At 36.4% G+C, this 17,723-nt stretch overlaps 3 protein-coding genes across 7 annotated transcripts; 2 read left to right on the top strand and 1 right to left on the bottom strand.

Moving 5' to 3' along the window:
* The first annotated feature begins 6,114 nt into the window (after positions 1–6,114).
* LOC109155779 (ethylene-responsive transcription factor ERF039) lies at positions 6,115–7,017 on the top strand. The gene has a single exon (XM_019303427.1). The coding sequence runs from the start codon at positions 6,238–6,240 to the stop codon at positions 6,949–6,951; it is 714 nt and encodes a 237-aa protein (XP_019158972.1). The 5' UTR covers positions 6,115–6,237; the 3' UTR covers positions 6,952–7,017.
* Positions 7,018–12,209: 5,192 nt separating this feature from the next.
* On the top strand, positions 12,210–15,347 carry LOC109155569 (carotenoid cleavage dioxygenase 7, chloroplastic). The gene is made up of 7 exons (XM_019303166.1): positions 12,210–13,041; positions 13,127–13,255; positions 13,585–13,716; positions 13,839–14,123; positions 14,214–14,299; positions 14,589–14,915; positions 15,025–15,347. Exons 1-7 carry the CDS (start codon positions 12,237–12,239, stop codon positions 15,169–15,171), a joined length of 1,911 nt encoding a protein of 636 aa, XP_019158711.1. The 5' UTR covers positions 12,210–12,236; the 3' UTR covers positions 15,172–15,347.
* Positions 15,348–15,483: 136 nt separating this feature from the next.
* On the bottom strand, positions 15,484–17,516 carry LOC109155570. Of its 5 annotated transcripts, XR_002049916.1 has the most exons (5): positions 17,179–17,516; positions 16,814–16,952; positions 16,374–16,506; positions 15,897–16,246; positions 15,484–15,507 (listed from the first exon to the last, which is right to left on the bottom strand). XR_002049916.1 is itself a non-coding variant. In XM_019303167.1 (4 exons), exons 1-4 carry the CDS (start codon positions 17,427–17,429, stop codon positions 15,981–15,983), a joined length of 789 nt encoding a protein of 262 aa, XP_019158712.1. In that variant the 5' UTR covers positions 17,430–17,516; the 3' UTR covers positions 15,855–15,980. The 5 variants fall into 5 exon arrangements, 4 of the variants coding, with proteins under 4 accessions (XP_019158712.1, XP_019158714.1, XP_019158715.1 ...); XM_019303167.1 differs by lacking the exon at positions 15,484–15,507 and having other exon boundaries at positions 15,855–16,246; XM_019303169.1 differs by lacking the exon at positions 15,484–15,507 and having other exon boundaries at positions 15,855–16,240.
* Between the last annotated feature and the right edge of the window lie 207 nt (positions 17,517–17,723).

The following is a 17,723-nucleotide window of genomic DNA, read 5'->3' as shown; positions in this document are numbered from 1 at the left end:
AAAGGCATCCAATGCTTCATACTTATGATGAAGTAAATACACATAGGTAAATCTAGAGAAGTCATCTATAAAGGTAATGAAATATCTCTGACCCTGCATATCCATATCTGGACAGCATATGTCAGTATGAATTATTTCTAACAATGTTGAACTCCTATTGGCACCTTTCTTTGACTTGTTAGTCTGCTTGCCTTTTATGCAGTCTATACAAGTCTCAAAATCAGTATAGTCTAGAGTAGAAAGTACTCCATCCTTTACCAACCTTTTAATGCGATCAAGGGAGATGTGTCCCAATCTCCGATGCCACAACATTGAAGATTTATCGTTAACACTACACCGTTTGGTGCCAGTTTGAACATGTAAGGAATCATAACTTGCAACGTTTTGTAAGTGAAGACAATAAAGGCCATTAGACAATGTACCATTTCCAATACAAGTAGAATTATGAAACAATTTAAAATACTTGTCTGAAAAGTTAAAACTGAATCCCAAAGGTACAAGTCTCGAAATGGAAACCAAATTTCGTGAAAAAGTTGGTACGTAAAATGTCCTTTCTAAATTCAAAACGAAGCCACTTTCTAAAATCAGCTTGCAAGTCCCTACAGCTTCAACCGGCGAGCCCATCTTATTTCCGGAGAAGATGTTTCGCTCACTTGACATCGGTTGTCTCAGATTTTGTATATCCTGTAAAGAATTTGCAATGTGGATTGTTGAACCAGAATCAATCCACCAAGTGTTAGCATTAACGTCTGACATATTGGATTCAAAACAAACAAAGGAAGAGGTCATACCTTTCTCAGACATCCACTTCTTAAACTTCGCACAGTCTTTCTTCATATGCCCCTTCTTCTTACAGAAGAAGCATTTTTGTGCTTTCTTAATGTCGGTCTGAGGGGATAATTTTGCTTTCCCTTTAGCTGTAGTGTGGCGCTTTCCAGATCTTCCCTTAGGCTTGGCTATAGCAAGCATGACATTCTCCCCTTTTTGTTCCTGGCGTAGTCTCCCTTCTTCTTGCACACACTTATTAATAAGATCATTAATAGACCATTTCGTGTCATGTGTGTTATAGGCAATTTTGAAGGTGCTATACTCAGGAGGGAGAGTGTTGAGTGCAAAATGCACTACAAATGAGTCTGGCAGCTTGATCTTCAACTTGTCAAGCTGTGCTGCAATGTCACTTAGTTGCATTATGTGACTGCGCACACCATCGGCAGGAGAAAAACGAAGGGAGGTGAACTGCATTATTAAGGTGCTTGCTAGGGATTTGTCAGAAGTTTCATACTTCTTGTCAATGGCCTCAATACACTGTTGAGCGGTTTTAAGTGTATCAACCGTGCGACGTATATTACTCGGAACCCGAGACTGAATGAAAAATATGCACAGGCGATTGGATCGTTCCCACTTAGCCCAAAGGTCTTTGGCTTCTTGAGAGCTCGTCGCGGTTATAGCCGGGGGCTCTGAATTATAAACAGCATAGTCCATCTCTCTCATGCCAAAGTAGATTAGGAGTGAATCCCGCCAGTGGCTATAATTATTAGCAGTAAGCATCGGAACATGAATGGGTGAGCTAGTTGGGGTAAGTTCTGAAAGGAAATTATGAACTGGTTAGTTTTTGATTTTCGAGGCATAAATGAACTAAAGTGCATGTTTTGCCAATGCAAACTTATGCAAAAGATAAACTCAAATGCCATAAAAATTGCCTGTGGGCTAAATTTTTACGTATAACGAATTTACCAAACTGAATGGTGAAAACCAGAAAGGGTACGGTTTGGGTGTTTCCACCCTTGATGACAAAACTACCAAAACTATATGCCGATACATAATCCCTGTGGGCAAATTATGATCATAGTCTGGCATTTCATCCTAATCAATCCTACAAATACAACAAAATTGCCTGTGGGCTAAATTTCGCCATATCATATAGAATTAATTACAAGGATATTGCCAACTCTTTATGTGAGTTAACCTAAATACAATTTAAGCAATTAAAGATGCTGTGGCTACTCTTTAATTGCAAAACTGTAATCACTTGGCAAAAGGGAGTTTAAAGCCTAGCAAACAAATTAAACCAAAACATGATAGACAATCTTTAGGTATACTCCCAGGAAAGTTGGTCGAGACGAAGCTCGGTTAAATACCAACTCCTTAGACAGAGTAGCGTTGCAAGGGGACTAGTAGCAACAAGGCATTTAAGCCAGGGCCATAGAACTAGTATACCTCCCCAAGAAACTTCCCTAAGTCATGTATTCTCATATTTGAAGTAAAATTGTTTGGATGATCTATAATATGGTTATAAACCTGTGGATAAGGCCTTAAATTTGGGTAAACTAGAACATTGATTTACTTTATGTGCTTCATTGCTTTAGAAAGACACGAGCGGAGCAATAACCAAATGAGTAAACTAACATGCTTAATCTATCCTTAAAAAGGCACTAAATTCACCTAAAAGGCACTATAACATGCTTAATAGGCATATAATTCAGACCTAAAGGCACTAGATGCATACTTAAAGAACATGCTTTGCTAACATACGCATAATTATAACAATCAAATAATTAACGCAATAAACAATAAAACATGTTCAGATTATGCATATTATAACTCATGCTCCACAATTAAATTGCGATACTGAATACAATTTAAACTGAAATTCAATATTAAATTAAAATTCCAACAAATTGAGACAGAATAATTTGATCAAGAATTATAATTTAATATTAACTTTAGGTAAAAAAAAAAAAAAAAACCATATGAATAAAACCCTTAAGAAGAAGCTAAATATGATGAAGAGAAAAAAGAAAAAAAATTCCTGCAAGCCCAAAAAAAAATTTTAGGCCCAAATTTCTGGCAAGCCCAAAGCCAAATTTTTTTTTTTTTTTGGAGCCTAGGTCTGGCCGAATTGGGCCAGACCCGGCCCAAAAACCAAGTCTCATCATCTCCTTCATCTGCGCATCGCGTACAGAGGAAACGAAGCGGAGAAGCAGGACCGAAGCGGAGACGGAAAGAAGCAGCGGCGGAGAGGCCGGGAGGACCCGGCTCCAACACCACCGCCACCGGTCGTCACTGCCGCCACGCCTCACCCTTGTCTCCGCCGCCGGCCACCACCGTGCCATTGAAGGAGGCAGTTGGTGGCGACACTATCGGGAGCAACCCAGTGCCGCCACCACTGCCGTCCTTGACGAGAGTCGGCCTGCGCCAGCAGAGGGGTGTGCCTCGCCGGTGAACGGAATCCGGCGAGCACTCCCCTCGCCGGCGAGCGGGAAGAAAAAAAAAAAACGGCGAAGAAATTGCGCAGAGGTTTACGGGGAAAAAAAACTGGAATTTTTTTTTTTTTTAAACTAAATGCGGAAAAAGAACACACAATTTTTCCAGCAGCCCAACACAATTGCACAGTGCATACATATTCTAAATTATACATGAAAAATAACATATGTAAAAAAAACTGAATTGTGCAATTTAAACAAGGCTAGGCAGAGATAAAATTGGCTCTTGATACCAAATGTAAGCACATAATCCACGTTATAAACAGTAAATACGTGGCTAAGGAAAAGAGTTAGGATCACCAACCTCCAGCCATAGCTTTGATTCTTGATCACCAGGGACTCGTTGCAGAAGTTCCTCGGGCTGCTGTAGAATCTGCGTAAGTTTCAGTTATGTTTCTCTCACTTCTCTCAGTGACTCTAGATAGGTGTATGATACGTCAACCGAGCAGTGAGAGGACTTAGGGGTCTAAATAACCTACATCCCATCAATGTAGGTAACCAATTACCTAATGCTGACTAAGTTCTAATACTTAGTCAGCCTATTGATTTGCACCACTTAAATTACTATTGTTATTATATAATAATAGACTTAATAATAATAATAACAATATAGGGAAAACGTTACAAAGCAAACACACAAACTTCAATGCAATTCAAGTAGACAAGAAGACAATATTAGGAACAAATTAAAATAGGCTCTTCCATGCAAGTAGACAAGACTAGGAACACAAACATGCATTTCCGTGCATAATTTAATGGACATATTCTCTCCAACAAACAAGATTCTTGTCTTTATGATTAACGTGATAATTAAAATATAAGTGGTACAATCACATATTCATCTTACTCAACTATATATTCATCTTATTAGTTACAATTTCTAGTATTAGGAGGAGTTGTTTCTAGTATTAACCGGCATTAATACCGATAATAATCTAATAACATTAATAATACCATTATTAAAAGAAAATGTTATAAGCTAAGCTAAGTTATGGTTGTTTAAATTGCATATATATATATATATATATATATATATATATATATATATATATATATATATTATTCTTCTTCGGAGCCATGCATGTTGAGTCACGTAAGGACCATCCCAATGCATGGTACAAAAGTGAGGACTTTTGGGAAGTGACAATTAATCATTGAGAAGTCATGCGTGGTTTGGTTAAAGAATCTTTTTTTTTTTTTTTTTTTTTTTTTTTTTTTTTTTTTTTGGTTTTTACTTGTGAAAGAATCAAAGAATATAAGTGTGTGCGAGTGTTATGATTAAGCGTTGTTATTTGCGAGTGTGCACATGAACTCAATTGAATCGAAAGGGGGTTGGCAAGAATTGAAGGTTGCTATTTTAGTTGAGGGATTCCCCACTCGCTCCTCCACTCAAATACCCTTTTTAAGAGAGAGTTACCCCACTCAGCTATCCTTTTCTAGAAGATGATGTGTATTAGGTATACCTCGCTCCTATGCAATAAAAGATGCTATTGAAAAGAATCAAACTCGTGACAGGAATCTTGCTCCCTAGCCACCTTCTTCTGGGCAGTTTAACTTATTTTTTTCCATTATTGCATTGGAAGATTCTACAGTTGGAGTTGAGGACCACAACTGCATGAAATGACAAAAGAAATTAAAGGAAAAGTACAATTTACCCAGCTGCCAAGATAGGGAAATGGATAACCTGCTAGCTAGCTATGTGGATTTCCATTTTTAATTACTTCTTTAAAAAAAAAAAAAAACCAATAAAATTTTTACAACAATGTCATACAAATGCTATTTTACTTTTAAAGAAATAAATTAAATAAATACCAGTAATATCATTTTTTGAAAAGGCATTAACATATTCTTTCATCGCTTAGCTTTAACCTAGTATCGATTTCAAACAATTTTATTATTTAATCTAGTATCAATTTGAAACAATTTTTTTTTTCCGAAAAACTTACGAATTGAATTTAGTTTATCAGTTCAATTGTGCCTACGCAATATATATAAATAATTCTTATATATGATCTTGTGGGTGCACGGTGCACCACTCATCACTTTCTATTCCAGAGGGTGGGAGTAAATGGTATGTGACCACACATGTGTGACAAAGCTGTAGAATATTTCAAAGGTGAAATTAAAAATCCTTCTCTTTTTTTTTTTCCTAACCTTTAAAAATATAATTTTTTTTTTAGCCTTATATATATTTATTATACGAAATAACAAATTAAATCCAATTGCTTAATTGTTAACACGGATATTATTAACCCATTATTATTACTCCGTATTTATTATAATATAGCAGTTTTGGCATGATCAATGAATATAGTTAAAGTTAATCATCTCTGACACGTGGAATATATAATTAGTCAATATAAGAATGAAATTGTAAGTTTGTAGTTTTAAACAATTAAAGTATGCCTTAGTTAATAGGTGGTTGAGAAACCAAAACTATTAAAATCACAAGTCACAACATCCTTATTAAATATTAAAAAATCAATAGCGTTCACATCAATAATTAAAGGATTGAATTTACTTAATAGTTCAGTAGACAGTAATTGAAAAAAAAAAAAAAAAAGACCATTTCTGTGACGACGGTGTAGAAATTATGCTCAAAGTGATTTACGTCATCCCCGTTGGAATTGGGAATTCAACCTTTTGAGGGAAGAATAATGTTGAATTTATTATTTTAAACAAATATAATGAATACTGACGTGGTATTAAAACTTAATTACCCAAAAATGCATTTTTTAACACATGCAAATGAGAATTTTCACATCAAGTTGGAAATTAAATAGGGCAAAATTCATATTTCTCACCTTAGAATAATATAAAGAATAGTCCAAATAAGGACCCCTACCTTGTGCAAATATCCTCTAACTTTTTTGAAGAACCATAGATTCATAGAAGCTCTATAGCCTATAATAAGCCTCAACCAAACTGCAGGCTATATTTTTAAAGTGAAACTACAAGCTAAGCTAAGACAGCCATGGAAGAAGAACATGCCATCACAACTCCGCCGTGCTCCTCCGCCACCTCCACCGTCCCTGCCACCTCCTCCTCCGCTTCATGCACCTCCAATTCTGCGAATTCCGACGGTTCAAATTCATCGGCGGCCGCCACCTTTCCCAAGAAGAGCTTGAAGAGAGTTAATAATGGAGGCAAGAATGGGGACGAAAACAAGAAAAGCAGGAAAAATGGAGGGGCCAATTTGGAATATCCGAGTTATAGCGGGGTGCGAAAGAGAATTTGGGGAAAATGGGTGTCCGAAATTCGAGAGCCGAAAAAGAAGTCGAGAATATGGCTGGGGACCTATCCCACGCCAGAAATGGCGGCTCGCGCCCACGACGTCGCGGCTTTAGCCATCAAGGGCCACTCGGCTTCGCTCAACTTCCCTCACTTGGCTCACCACCTCCCCCGCCCGGCCTCCACTTCCCCCAAGGACATCCAGGCCGCCGCCGCCAGGGCTGCCGCCACCACATTCCCGTCGACGGACGCCGGCGAAGACGGAGCCCAGCCGAGAGCAGCTGACAACACCCAACAACATTTGCTGACAACCAATGTCGTCGACGATGACATAGTTTTCGACCTACCGGATCTTTCCCTCGTGAGTGGTATGGACGATGAGTACGGCCAGATTTCACCGTCGCCGCTCGCCGGAAACAATGCCGGATTCCAGCTCGATGAGCCATTTTTATGGTAGCATGTACTATTTCTAGCTAGCTAGATGAATATAATTCGCGATATAAATACATAATTTCTCTAGCTACCATAACTGAGTTTAACTCCACGTGCTATATCTATAATTACATATCATGATTTTTGTGGAATCTTATATTTAATCACTATCCAAAAATATGCACCTTGTAAATTTCTCATAAGATAAGAATAAAAATCAGATTAATAAAAATGTAATAAATATAATTTGGCTTTTCTCAATTTAGCAAGTGTAAATTCGTAAGTTTCTATAAAGAGAAGCTTTCTTTTTATAGTAATGTTTACTTCAATCAGACTTCCCAAGAAATTAGCTAACCAATGAAATCCAATCAAACCACTCATGATAATAATAATTTCCTTGTAATTAGCATCCCTTGTCCACTTCCTCAACGGCAGATAATCTTCAACCAGATAATTGTTTAGCTGACTTCCTTAATTCCTTTCACATGTAATGATGTAACCAATAATTGATAGCCATTTAAATAAATATCATATGATAAAAAATGGTCCAAAGAGCTCAATCTAACTTAAATCTAATTAAATTAAAATAAAATAAATTAGTCAACATAAATTTTAATGTGTACTAATTTTATACACTTATACGTTCATTCCGATGATGACGAGGTTTCAAGGTGGTCGGAGGTGAGGAACCAAATATTAGTTCGGGTCGTTTAAGGAGCTTTATGTTTGACCTTCTTGTATATATTCCATAAGGAGAAACCCAGGCCCGAACATGGGCAAGGCAGATTGGGCCCTTGCTTAGGGCCCAATATTTAAGGTGCCATTCGTATATATATCATATATATATGCAATGCTTATACATGAAATCCAGCCACTATTGCCTTATGAGGTGCAATCCAACCCTCTCGTTAAAGTTGAGCTTCTAAGTTTGGACTGATGTGCCAAGTACCTTGTGCTCAGATGACATTTCTGTAATTCTCTTTGAAAGAATGTTACAGCATTGAACCCCGGTAATAGAATATTGACTCTTTGAACTGCAATAGATTGAGAAATATAAAACACATACTACTTTAAAATAGAGTTACTACTAACAAAAAAAGTTTGGACCGATGCTATGGGTTAATTCTACCAAATCTATTGGATTGACTTTATTAAACTAACTTGATGCCCAATATTCCATCCCTTGCAAATTATTAGAGCAAATACAAATTTTGATCTACGAGTATTAGTAAAATGATAGTTTTGGTCCACATGTTTAATTCTTATCAATTTTCATCCACAATTATTGTTTTAGTACCAATTTTCATCCCCAATTATTGTTTTAGTACCAATTTTCATCCACGACTATTACTTTAGTGTCAAAATTTATCACAACAGTCACACCTCCTTTTAAGACATGCCGAAATCTAAAATTTTTAAAGGTATTTTCGTCATTTTTAACTTATAATCTCAATTTGAACATGAATAAATTGATTTAAACCCCTAAGATCAATCCCAATTCGCAATTCTCATTCTCATTCTATCTTAGTTTGAGGAAGAAAATTATAAATTTGATTGATCTTAGGGCTTAAATCCGTTTATTTCTACTCATACTTATCTTCAAGTAAATGACAATTCAGTCATACTAAAACCAAACCTTAGCAATAATATTTTCAATTCTATTTTTACACACAATTCAAAGATTATTGAGGAAATGGAAGTGTGAATAAAGATTATTGAGGAAATGGAAGGAGAGCAAGTTGTGACAACAAAATGCACCTTGTTTCCAACGTGGTAGCTCTTGGAAGCCTAAGGAAGGGTCCCACCACCATGGCAAGATCCACACAATTGGAACATCATTGACACGACCCATTTGGTCAAACTCCTTAACCCAATTTGGAAAAATCCTATGTATTTTAATATTACTGCAACTCTTTCCACCACACAACCATCATGCTCCGTTTGACACACAACATACTAAATTATTGTGATATCTTAATTATGAATTATGATATGGGATTTTAAAATATTTTTTTAAAAAAATTAATCCAAGTGTCATATTATTAATTAATTTTATAGAATAAAGTGCTTAACATAGGGGGTAAAGTAATCTACATTCCTAAGCTAGTAGTGGAATTGAATTTCAAATTGGTCATATGAGGCTTTATAGGAGGGAGTGGAAGATGAAGTAGGGGTTTGTATCTTTTAATTGAAAATTGCAAATGTCCCATTGAAGAGGGTTTGACCGATTGAGTTCGTGAAACATGATTCTTGTATTAGAAGAGATTATTTTGGTTTAGTCCGTCGCATAAGGTTTTCCACTTTTATTAGTCTGGTTTACTTTTCTTGTATATTTTGTAGCCTATTATACAAAAGTGAAGTTTATCCCGTACACACTTATGGGTCGTGGTTGCGGGCTTCCCTTGTTACTTAGAGAGAGAGAGTTGGGCGTGATACAGTAAATTGAATAAGGTAAAGATTTGTGTTCACACTGTATAAAGAATATTTAATTTATTGTTGATTCAAGTACAAACTAGCACTATAAGACATGAGAACAATGAAACTAGGAGGTTGAGCCCTAGAGATTAGATATATAGTATGGTGTCTTCTGATTTACTATCATGATCAGACGATCAGTTGATCGAGTACTGTATTAGCTATCAAATAACTATAGAAATCCATGTTAGTACGTAGTAGTTCTACAACCTTATGTTGATTGGACAATTGTCACAACTAGTTAAGTATGAGTCAATATTTCATTCTACTTCGTAATTATTTAATCAGTTAGATTGTCCTATAACTCTATTAGAGTGATTAGTGATGCAAACTCTATGTAAGAGAAATCGTTGTATGAATAAATTAGCCAATTTTGATTAAGCAGCAAATAAAAATCTCAAACAAATCATTTAAAAAGAATCATATATGAATTCACAACATGCACTTAGAACAAATAATTAAAATACTAATTGTCCGATTCGTAGGGGCATCCATGATGGCAGAGTTGAAAGGGCATATCAAGAGATTCCATATTAGACGGCCATGGGGCAGGGAGTGTGGACCCCTTTTTGTCATTATGCTCATAGAATCAACCCGACAACAATCTTTGGTATCGAATTAATGACATGATTATCCACTAATTGCTCTTCATTATAGTGCACTAATTAATTCTCCTTAATTAATACTAGGAAATAACGTCAACAAAACCACGGCCGTTCCATTCCACCCTGTCATGATTGTTGTTTACACCTAAGAGGTTTTTGGCCAAGTTGGCATCAACGGACAACAGTGAAAAGTCCATGCAGGACAAACAAATAGTGTCAGCATGATCACACAGGCAGTTCAATTGATACTAATGTGATAAATTATATATATATTGTAAAGAATATAAAATACTTGTCATCTCGATCACTTAAGAGATTGTTGAATCATTATAATTTACTCTACTATTCTATTAGGACAGGATGTGGAGAAAAAATTTCGCCTTTTACAAATAAAGATAAATAAACAGTGAAACTATTAATCATAATTACAATCATTTTTAACTTACCAACTAATTAACGTCAAAGTTACAGTTGAACCATAATAGAAGTCAACGTCATACACCCCAACCTGCATCAAATCGTTAATGAGCATATGTAAGCGCAGTTTATATAAGTCAACATATTATTATTATTATTATTATTATTATTATTATTTCGAGAATTCTCTTAAATAAACTTGATCAAATTTTGAGTACAAAACCAACTATGACATATACCAACATTTAATTTTGCAGATAATTGAGGAATGAAAATGTGATGATAGTGTAGACACTGAACATTTGATAAAGATGATTACTTTTTGATATTACTCCCTTCGTCCCATTTTACGTGTCTAGTTTGGTTATGGGGGGTTTGATTGAAGTTATTTTTAATCTAATTTTTCATAATATTAAATTTAGTATTAGTATATATATACAAATTTATATATATTTAGAAATTACACTAAAAGAACTATTAAACAAAAAATCAAATTTAAAAATTTAAAAAAAAATACGTAATACTAAAGAAAATAAACAAAGAAGAAAGAGTTGGTTTGATCAATGAATAATGAGTATGACGATAAAATGAGACATAGATAATAATATATTTAAATATATTTTGAATAATATTGATATTATTTAATTTGTTTAATTAGATGATATAAAAAAAAATAAAATTTGAACATAAAAAAAAAAAAAAAAGAATTCCTATATCTAGAGCTCCTTACCCATTCACCAAAGGAATATGAAATCTTCCTTCATTCGTTTTTCATGGAATTTGAACTTAATTCTTTAATTTGTATATTCCTTTTTGAGAACCAAACAAGTTTTAAGGTTAGAGGTTGATATGATGTTCATCAAGAACAAATTTTGTGTAATGAAATATCTTTTTATTATCAAAAGATATTGTTAGCGTGATTTATACACATGAGCATAGTCTGTCTAATACACACTTTTCGTAGCGGTTACGGTTTTCATCGTCAACCAAACAACAACAAAAAAAGAAGACATTGTTTAAATGAAAAGAGTTTGAGTCGTAACATGTGATGTATGATTTAAGTGTAGAATGTAAAAATATTAAAATATTAAAAAAAATCTTTGTATTTGTAAGTGATGAGTATATTATGGAACTCATCATTTTAAATGGGAAAAAAGGAGTAATATAACATATAGAGCATATAAAATCTTATACATTAAATCAACAACTTCCTTTATATCAATTCATAGTTGTGATTGAATGCTTATTGTCCAACAACTTTAAAATGTTTTGAGGCTTCATAGGCCCACCACCCTCTCCAAATCTACGTTAGTGTTCATGTAAAATCTCAATTCAATTATAAATTATAATGGCAAGATAGTCCCACCATGCATACTCTTAACCTTTTTCTTTTCTTTTTTATTTTCTATAATCAAAATCATAACATTTAAAATTATATAATTGCAACTAATTATTTAACCATTACATTTTTTGATTCACTGAGCACCTCTCGAAGTGAGCGATGATTAATCAGGTGATTCTAATCGTAAAAACAAACAGAAATAAACCCGCTTACTTTACCATTTATCCAACCTCTACTTACCATATGTACTAAATGATTGTATTATCTATCACGTTTATTTAACTTCAATAAATAAATAAATCAATCAAAAGAAATCATTGGATTCTTGTTTATTAAACTAAAAAAAAAAAAAAAACCAAAACAAAAAATATTAAACAATAAGCTAGCCCAATATATATATATATGCATTGCTTTGCATCATATCATATATCACTAAGCTTATAACACTCTCTTCTTATATGCAAATTCAAAATGCTGGCCAAAGCTTGCCATAATATCACGCCACCAAAGTTTCCGCCGGCGGTGAAGCTGCCGCAAGGGGCGGCGACGACGAGCCAAGTGTCGTTCCCCAGCCGCCACGTTTCAAGAGCCATCTCAATCCCCACCACCACTATCACACCGACGACGCCGGAGATCTTTACCAGTCCGGAGTTGTTGGATGACAGAGTGACCGCTTTCTGGGACTACCAGTTTCTGTTCGTGTCGCAGCGGTCGGAGGCCGTCGAACCGGTGGCGCTGCGGGTGGTGGAGGGCGCGGTACCGTCGGACTTCCCCTCCGGGACGTATTACCTCACCGGGCCGGGGCTCTTCACTGACGACCACGGCTCCACCGTGCACCCGCTGGACGGCCACGGCTATCTCCGGACGTTTGAAATCGACGGGGCGACGGGAAATGTCACGTTCATGGCGAGGTACATTCGGACGGAGGCGCAGGCGGAGGAGCGCGACCCGGAGACCGGCCAGTGGCGGTTCACCCACCGGGGACCGTTTTCCGTCCTCAAAGGCGAGAACATGGTCGGAAACACTAAGGTAATGAAGAATGTCGCAAACACCAGCGTTTTACACTGGGGCGGGCGGCTGTTTTGTCTCTGGGAAGGTGGCGATCCCTACGAGATTGACTCCGGCAGTCTGGACACCGTCGGAAAGTTCCAACTCATCAAGAACACCCCCGCCGCCGGCCATGAATCCACGTCTTCTCCGTCGGAAGAAACTGGAACAAAATTTACCGCTGATTTCTGGAACGTCGCTGCACAAATCTTGAAGCCAATACTTTATGGTACGTAGTCCATATTATCAAATCTAATCATTTTTCATATTTTAAAACATCATTAATAATAATTAATCTAATTTTTCAATCTCAGGAGTCTTTAAGATGCCTCCCAAGAGATTTTTATCTCATTACAAGATTGATGTTCGTAGAAACAGACTTCTCATCATATCATGCAATGCAGAAGACATGTTATTACCACGCAGTAATTTTACATTCTACGGTTAGTAATATAATTCTTGTTTTCCTAAAAAAACTCACAGTCAAAACTGACAGTAATACTTTTTAAGAATACATCATTATCTCTAAACAAAATATGTTATTGTGATAACTTCGAGACCAGGAAGCATATAGACAAAGTAATTTAACATAATGTTTAGTTTATTATAGCTTAGTTAGCGTGCCATGTTATCAACGATGTGAATGTGATTTAAACTTTAAAATAATATTTTTATGATTAATTTTGGTTAGATTAAGGAATATTGATATGATATACGAGGAAATATTCGTGTTTGTCTTTATTGTTCACCTGGATTTTGTCGTCTTCCCCAGAACTTGATGCCAACTTCAAGCTGCTACACCAACAAGAATTCAACATCCCGGATCACCTTATGATCCATGACTGGGCCTTCACTGATTCCAATTACATTTTGTTCGGTAATCGGATCAAACTCGATGTTCCTGGTAATTTCTTTTTGTCCTTTTATGATTTAACCTCGTTTATATAAGAGAATTTTTATGATACGAATCAGTATAGGTTCATAATATATTTTTTATAAATCATGGATTGTGTATATGAACTGCAGGATCAATGACGGCGGTTTGTGGGCTGTCTCCGATGATATCTGCATTATCAGTGAATCCAAGCAAGCAAACATCTCCTATTTATCTGCTACCTCGGTTTCCCCGAAGTGAAAGTACGGACAATGTTGTCCAAAGAGACTGGAAAATACCCATAGAAGCTCCATCGCAGATGTGGGTATTGCATGTTGGAAATGCCTTTGAGGACAGAGATGACAGTGGCAATCTTGAGATTCAAATCCAGGCTTCTGGCTGTTCTTATCAATGGTTCAATTTCCAGAAAATGTTTGGTAAGAAATTCAAAATTTTGTCAATATATGTTACTTTTTTTGTTGTTGTTGCATTTATTTATTTATTAAATCTTTAATTTTCTTTGGCAGGATATGATTGGCAAAGTGGAAAGCTAGACCCTGCAATGATGAATAGGGGAGAAGGTGAAGATAAACTATTGCCTCACCTAGTCCAGGTTATCATCATTTCTTACAACCATATTACACTCCTTGATTTACGAGAAAATCCTCGTCATCTTCTTGATTTACGAGAAAAATCCGCGCCATTTAAAAGTATATACTAAGTGAAGTTCACTTTCTGACCTTAATCGACGAAGAATCACATAAAACCAGTCTAAATTGTCCATAGCTAACCAGCTATTGATTGTTGATATTCGTGTTGCTCCATACACACTTAATAAAGTGCAAAATTGTTGTATAAATTGTTGTTATTTATTTGGTTTTGTTGTTGTTGTATTAATGTAGGTATCAATAAGATTGGATATAAATGGGGATTGCCAGAATGTTGCAGTGAATGAGTTGAATGAATGGGGCAAAGCAGCAGATTTCCCAGCCATTCATCCAGACTATTCCGGCAGGAAGAGTTCATGTGTTTATGCTGCAACTTCTTCCGGTTCACGCCAAGCACTGCCGCATTTCCCATTCGACACAGTCGTCAAGCTAAACACTGCAGATAAGTCCACCCACACCTGGTCTGCAGGGAGAAGAAGATTCATTGGTGAACCGGTTTTCGTCCCCAAAGGAACCAAAGATGATGATGATGAAGATGACGGGTATCTTCTTGTTGTTGAGGTGAGTGTGGATTCTTATTCGCATCTGATACGAACCCTCATCAGCTTCACAAGAGATTGTCGACTGGTACTTAAGAACTCTAACGATGTTATAATTGTGAATTTTGCAGTATGCAGTGGCAACACAGAGGTGCTATCTGGTTGTGTTGGATGCAAAGCAGATTGGGAAAAGTAAGGCAATGGTGGCAAGAGCTGAAGTTCCAAGGCACTTGAATTTCCCTCTTGGGTTCCATGGCTTTTGGGCACCTAGCAAGTAGCAACTAACAAATATTGTAAATTTTCATAGAAACCATGAATAGGTAATCATTGGATATGTCAAAAATGTAACACAAGTCGGGCCAAATCTTTCTCGAGTAAGAGTTAGACTTTGCAGATCCGACCTTATCTAAATCCAAATTAGTCTCGTAGTGGCAGGTTATACATAAAAGAAAAATGTAACATAGGGTCAAATCATTGTAAGTTTCCATGAATAATCTAGCTACCCATTATTCTCACTTGTTCACAATAATCACATATTGGGGTGCATTGCAAGAGAACATACAAAACCTGTAAGAGATGCTAAATCCATGTAAGAGCAAGAACCCGATATTAAGCTCTCGTGATTGATTATGGGGGTGTTTGGTAAATAACTGTTTGTTGATTAGGTTAGTGCGTTTGACTAGTTGATAGTATTAGCTGATTGTAGAAAGATGTTTGGTAAATTAGCTGTTAATAGCTGATTACATGTAAAATGACTTTCTCAAAAAGCTCAAAAAGCTTATCAAACACTTATATTGGTAGCTGATTACATGTAAAATGACTTTCTCAAAAAGCTGATCAAACACTTATATTGGTTGTTTAACCAAGTCAAACAGCTAATAGTGGTCAAATAAGTCAAAATTAACTGATAAGCTAACTATGTTACCAAAGAGGGCCTATATCATATGGCAAATCCTATATGTTGTGAAAACAGGTGTGTTTATAATCATAGGAACACTCACACTTCATTAGTACAAGAAACACAGTTCATATGAATATAACAAAGAGGAGATGCCTGCTATGTTGCTACTTTGTCTATGAATGTTGATCAATGTTCGTGGATTCTAGTGGCAACCACTATGAATAGCAGAACAATGGAAAGAAGGAAAGAAGATCGTATCTTTTCCTCCACAAGACCAGAGAGTTCAGAAGTCGGCATGGCTTTATCCTCAGCCGGTTGAAAAATCAGGCCTGCTAGGGTCCCGATTTTCTGAACCAGCTCTAATATGTCCATTATCCATTTCATGATGACAGCAACCATGTCAAGCTTCTCAGGTGAAGAGCTCAGAGATTCTTCTTCATCTTTACCTGTAACTTGTAAGAACGAAAAATAACAACAAACATAAATTTCAACATCAATCCCTTCGTCCTTTGGAATACTATATGGTTAGTTAAACCAAACAATGAAACAAGGAGATCGAATCAAACAGTCTAACTATACATGAATAGAATTGCATAGTCTCGTGTAAACCTGCAGTCCCTGCAAACAACAAGCCTTGCAAATCTTGAACTGCTGGGTTGTTCATAATGGCATCCCAAACAGCTTTGTCACACGCTATGGAGAGAACCATTTTCTACAAGCAAGTAACAACTGAGTAAAAAAGCAAGAACATATGCCCCTTTCCTATTATGCTCCAATTCAAGAACTAAGCCAGGTACAAACGAGGCGAGGATTGAACTATAATTTCGGGTAATTGGTCCATTTAGTCTTATGTACTGTTGAGCATATAACCATTAATGTGCAATCCAACTATCAGCTTAGGCTTTTAGTTGAGATGGAGCACATGCTTCAATTTGTACATCTCGATTCCTTTTAGTTGAGACGGATCACATTCTTCGATTCCCTAAATTGTCAAGGTGTAGATACAGAAACAGTAGTACCTGAACAGATGGTTCTGTTTGTAGCATATGAAAGGCATCACAAAGTCTTCCAAATCCAGAAGACTGCATCACTGTTCTTGAATGATCAGAACAAAGCCAGCTCAACTCTCGTCTAGCTGCAGAAATCTCTTGCATAAAACTGAAGAAACAGCAAAATGATCAGAGCCCAGAAGCAATCCCAATCCCCAACCATGGAATTGAAACTATCAGATTAGTTTGAGGTTTCTGCAACTTAGGATTCGATTCAATTTGGTTTCTATACTTCATTTACAGCAACTGAATTGAGCGTGGGACTACCAAGAACTTAATTTGATGTATTGAAATCCGACAAAATTTCAATTGGTTTAAAGCTATAATAATATTACCACCGGAGATCGGACATGGCTTTTTCGAGCTCCGTTGTGGAGGGCAGAGGCCCAAAGATGGAGTCCAAGGGACGAGACGGCCCAGCATCGGGGGATGCAGTAGATATGGAGGGTATGGACTGACGAGACTGAAAGTTGGCGACGGTGCGTGACGGCAGCGGCGGCGATGGCGGTGGCGTGATGATGTCAGCAGGGTGGCTGTGGCCTCCGACTGCTCGGGCTAGCGGTGGTAACAAGGCTCCTCCTCCCATGTTCTTCTCTGTTCTCTTTGAAGTGGCAAGTAAGAGGTCCACTTCAAATGATGATGGGTAAGATAAGGATTTAGACAAGGATGGGGATTTTTTATTTTTAATTTAAGTAGTCATGGCATGATAATTTTAAATAATATTTAAGATGATGTTGATCAATATGATGTCTATTAATATATTGTGCTAATTTATACTGATTATATATGTTAGGGAAAATGGCACTTTTTCCTTCTGTGTTATATGCTTATAGCACTTTTTCCTCCTGTGTTATTCATGCATTCACATTTGTCCCCTCAA

This window comes from Ipomoea nil, unplaced genomic scaffold (genome assembly GCF_001879475.1).
Source record: "Ipomoea nil cultivar Tokyo-kokei standard unplaced genomic scaffold, Asagao_1.1 scaffold2704, whole genome shotgun sequence".
Taxonomy (NCBI): domain Eukaryota; kingdom Viridiplantae; phylum Streptophyta; class Magnoliopsida; order Solanales; family Convolvulaceae; genus Ipomoea; species Ipomoea nil.
Note: the sequence above shows the minus strand (reverse complement) of the source record. Positions and strands in the feature narration are given on the sequence as shown.

Bases quoted from the DNA above. Each gene is read 5' to 3' on its own strand.
- LOC109155779 (XM_019303427.1), top strand. From the start codon at position 6,238: ATGGAAGAAGAACATGCCATCACAACTCCGCCGTGCTCCTCCGCCACC.
- LOC109155569 (XM_019303166.1), top strand. From the start codon at position 12,237: ATGCTGGCCAAAGCTTGCCATAATATCACGCCACCAAAGTTTCCGCCG. The intron at 13,256-13,584 runs GTTAGTAATATA...CGTCTTCCCCAG, and splicing joins CAGTAATTTTACATTCTACG to AACTTGATGCCAACTTCAAG. The intron at 14,300-14,588 runs GTTATCATCATT...GTATTAATGTAG, and splicing joins TATTGCCTCACCTAGTCCAG to GTATCAATAAGATTGGATAT.
- LOC109155570 (XM_019303167.1), bottom strand. From the start codon at position 17,429: ATGGGAGGAGGAGCCTTGTTACCACCGCTAGCCCGAGCAGTCGGAGGC. The intron at 16,953-17,178 runs GTAATATTATTA...CTGTTTCTTCAG, and splicing joins GCCATGTCCGATCTCCGGTG to TTTTATGCAAGAGATTTCTG. The intron at 16,247-16,373 runs GTATAGTTAGAC...CGTTCTTACAAG, and splicing joins GACTATGCAATTCTATTCAT to TTACAGGTAAAGATGAAGAA.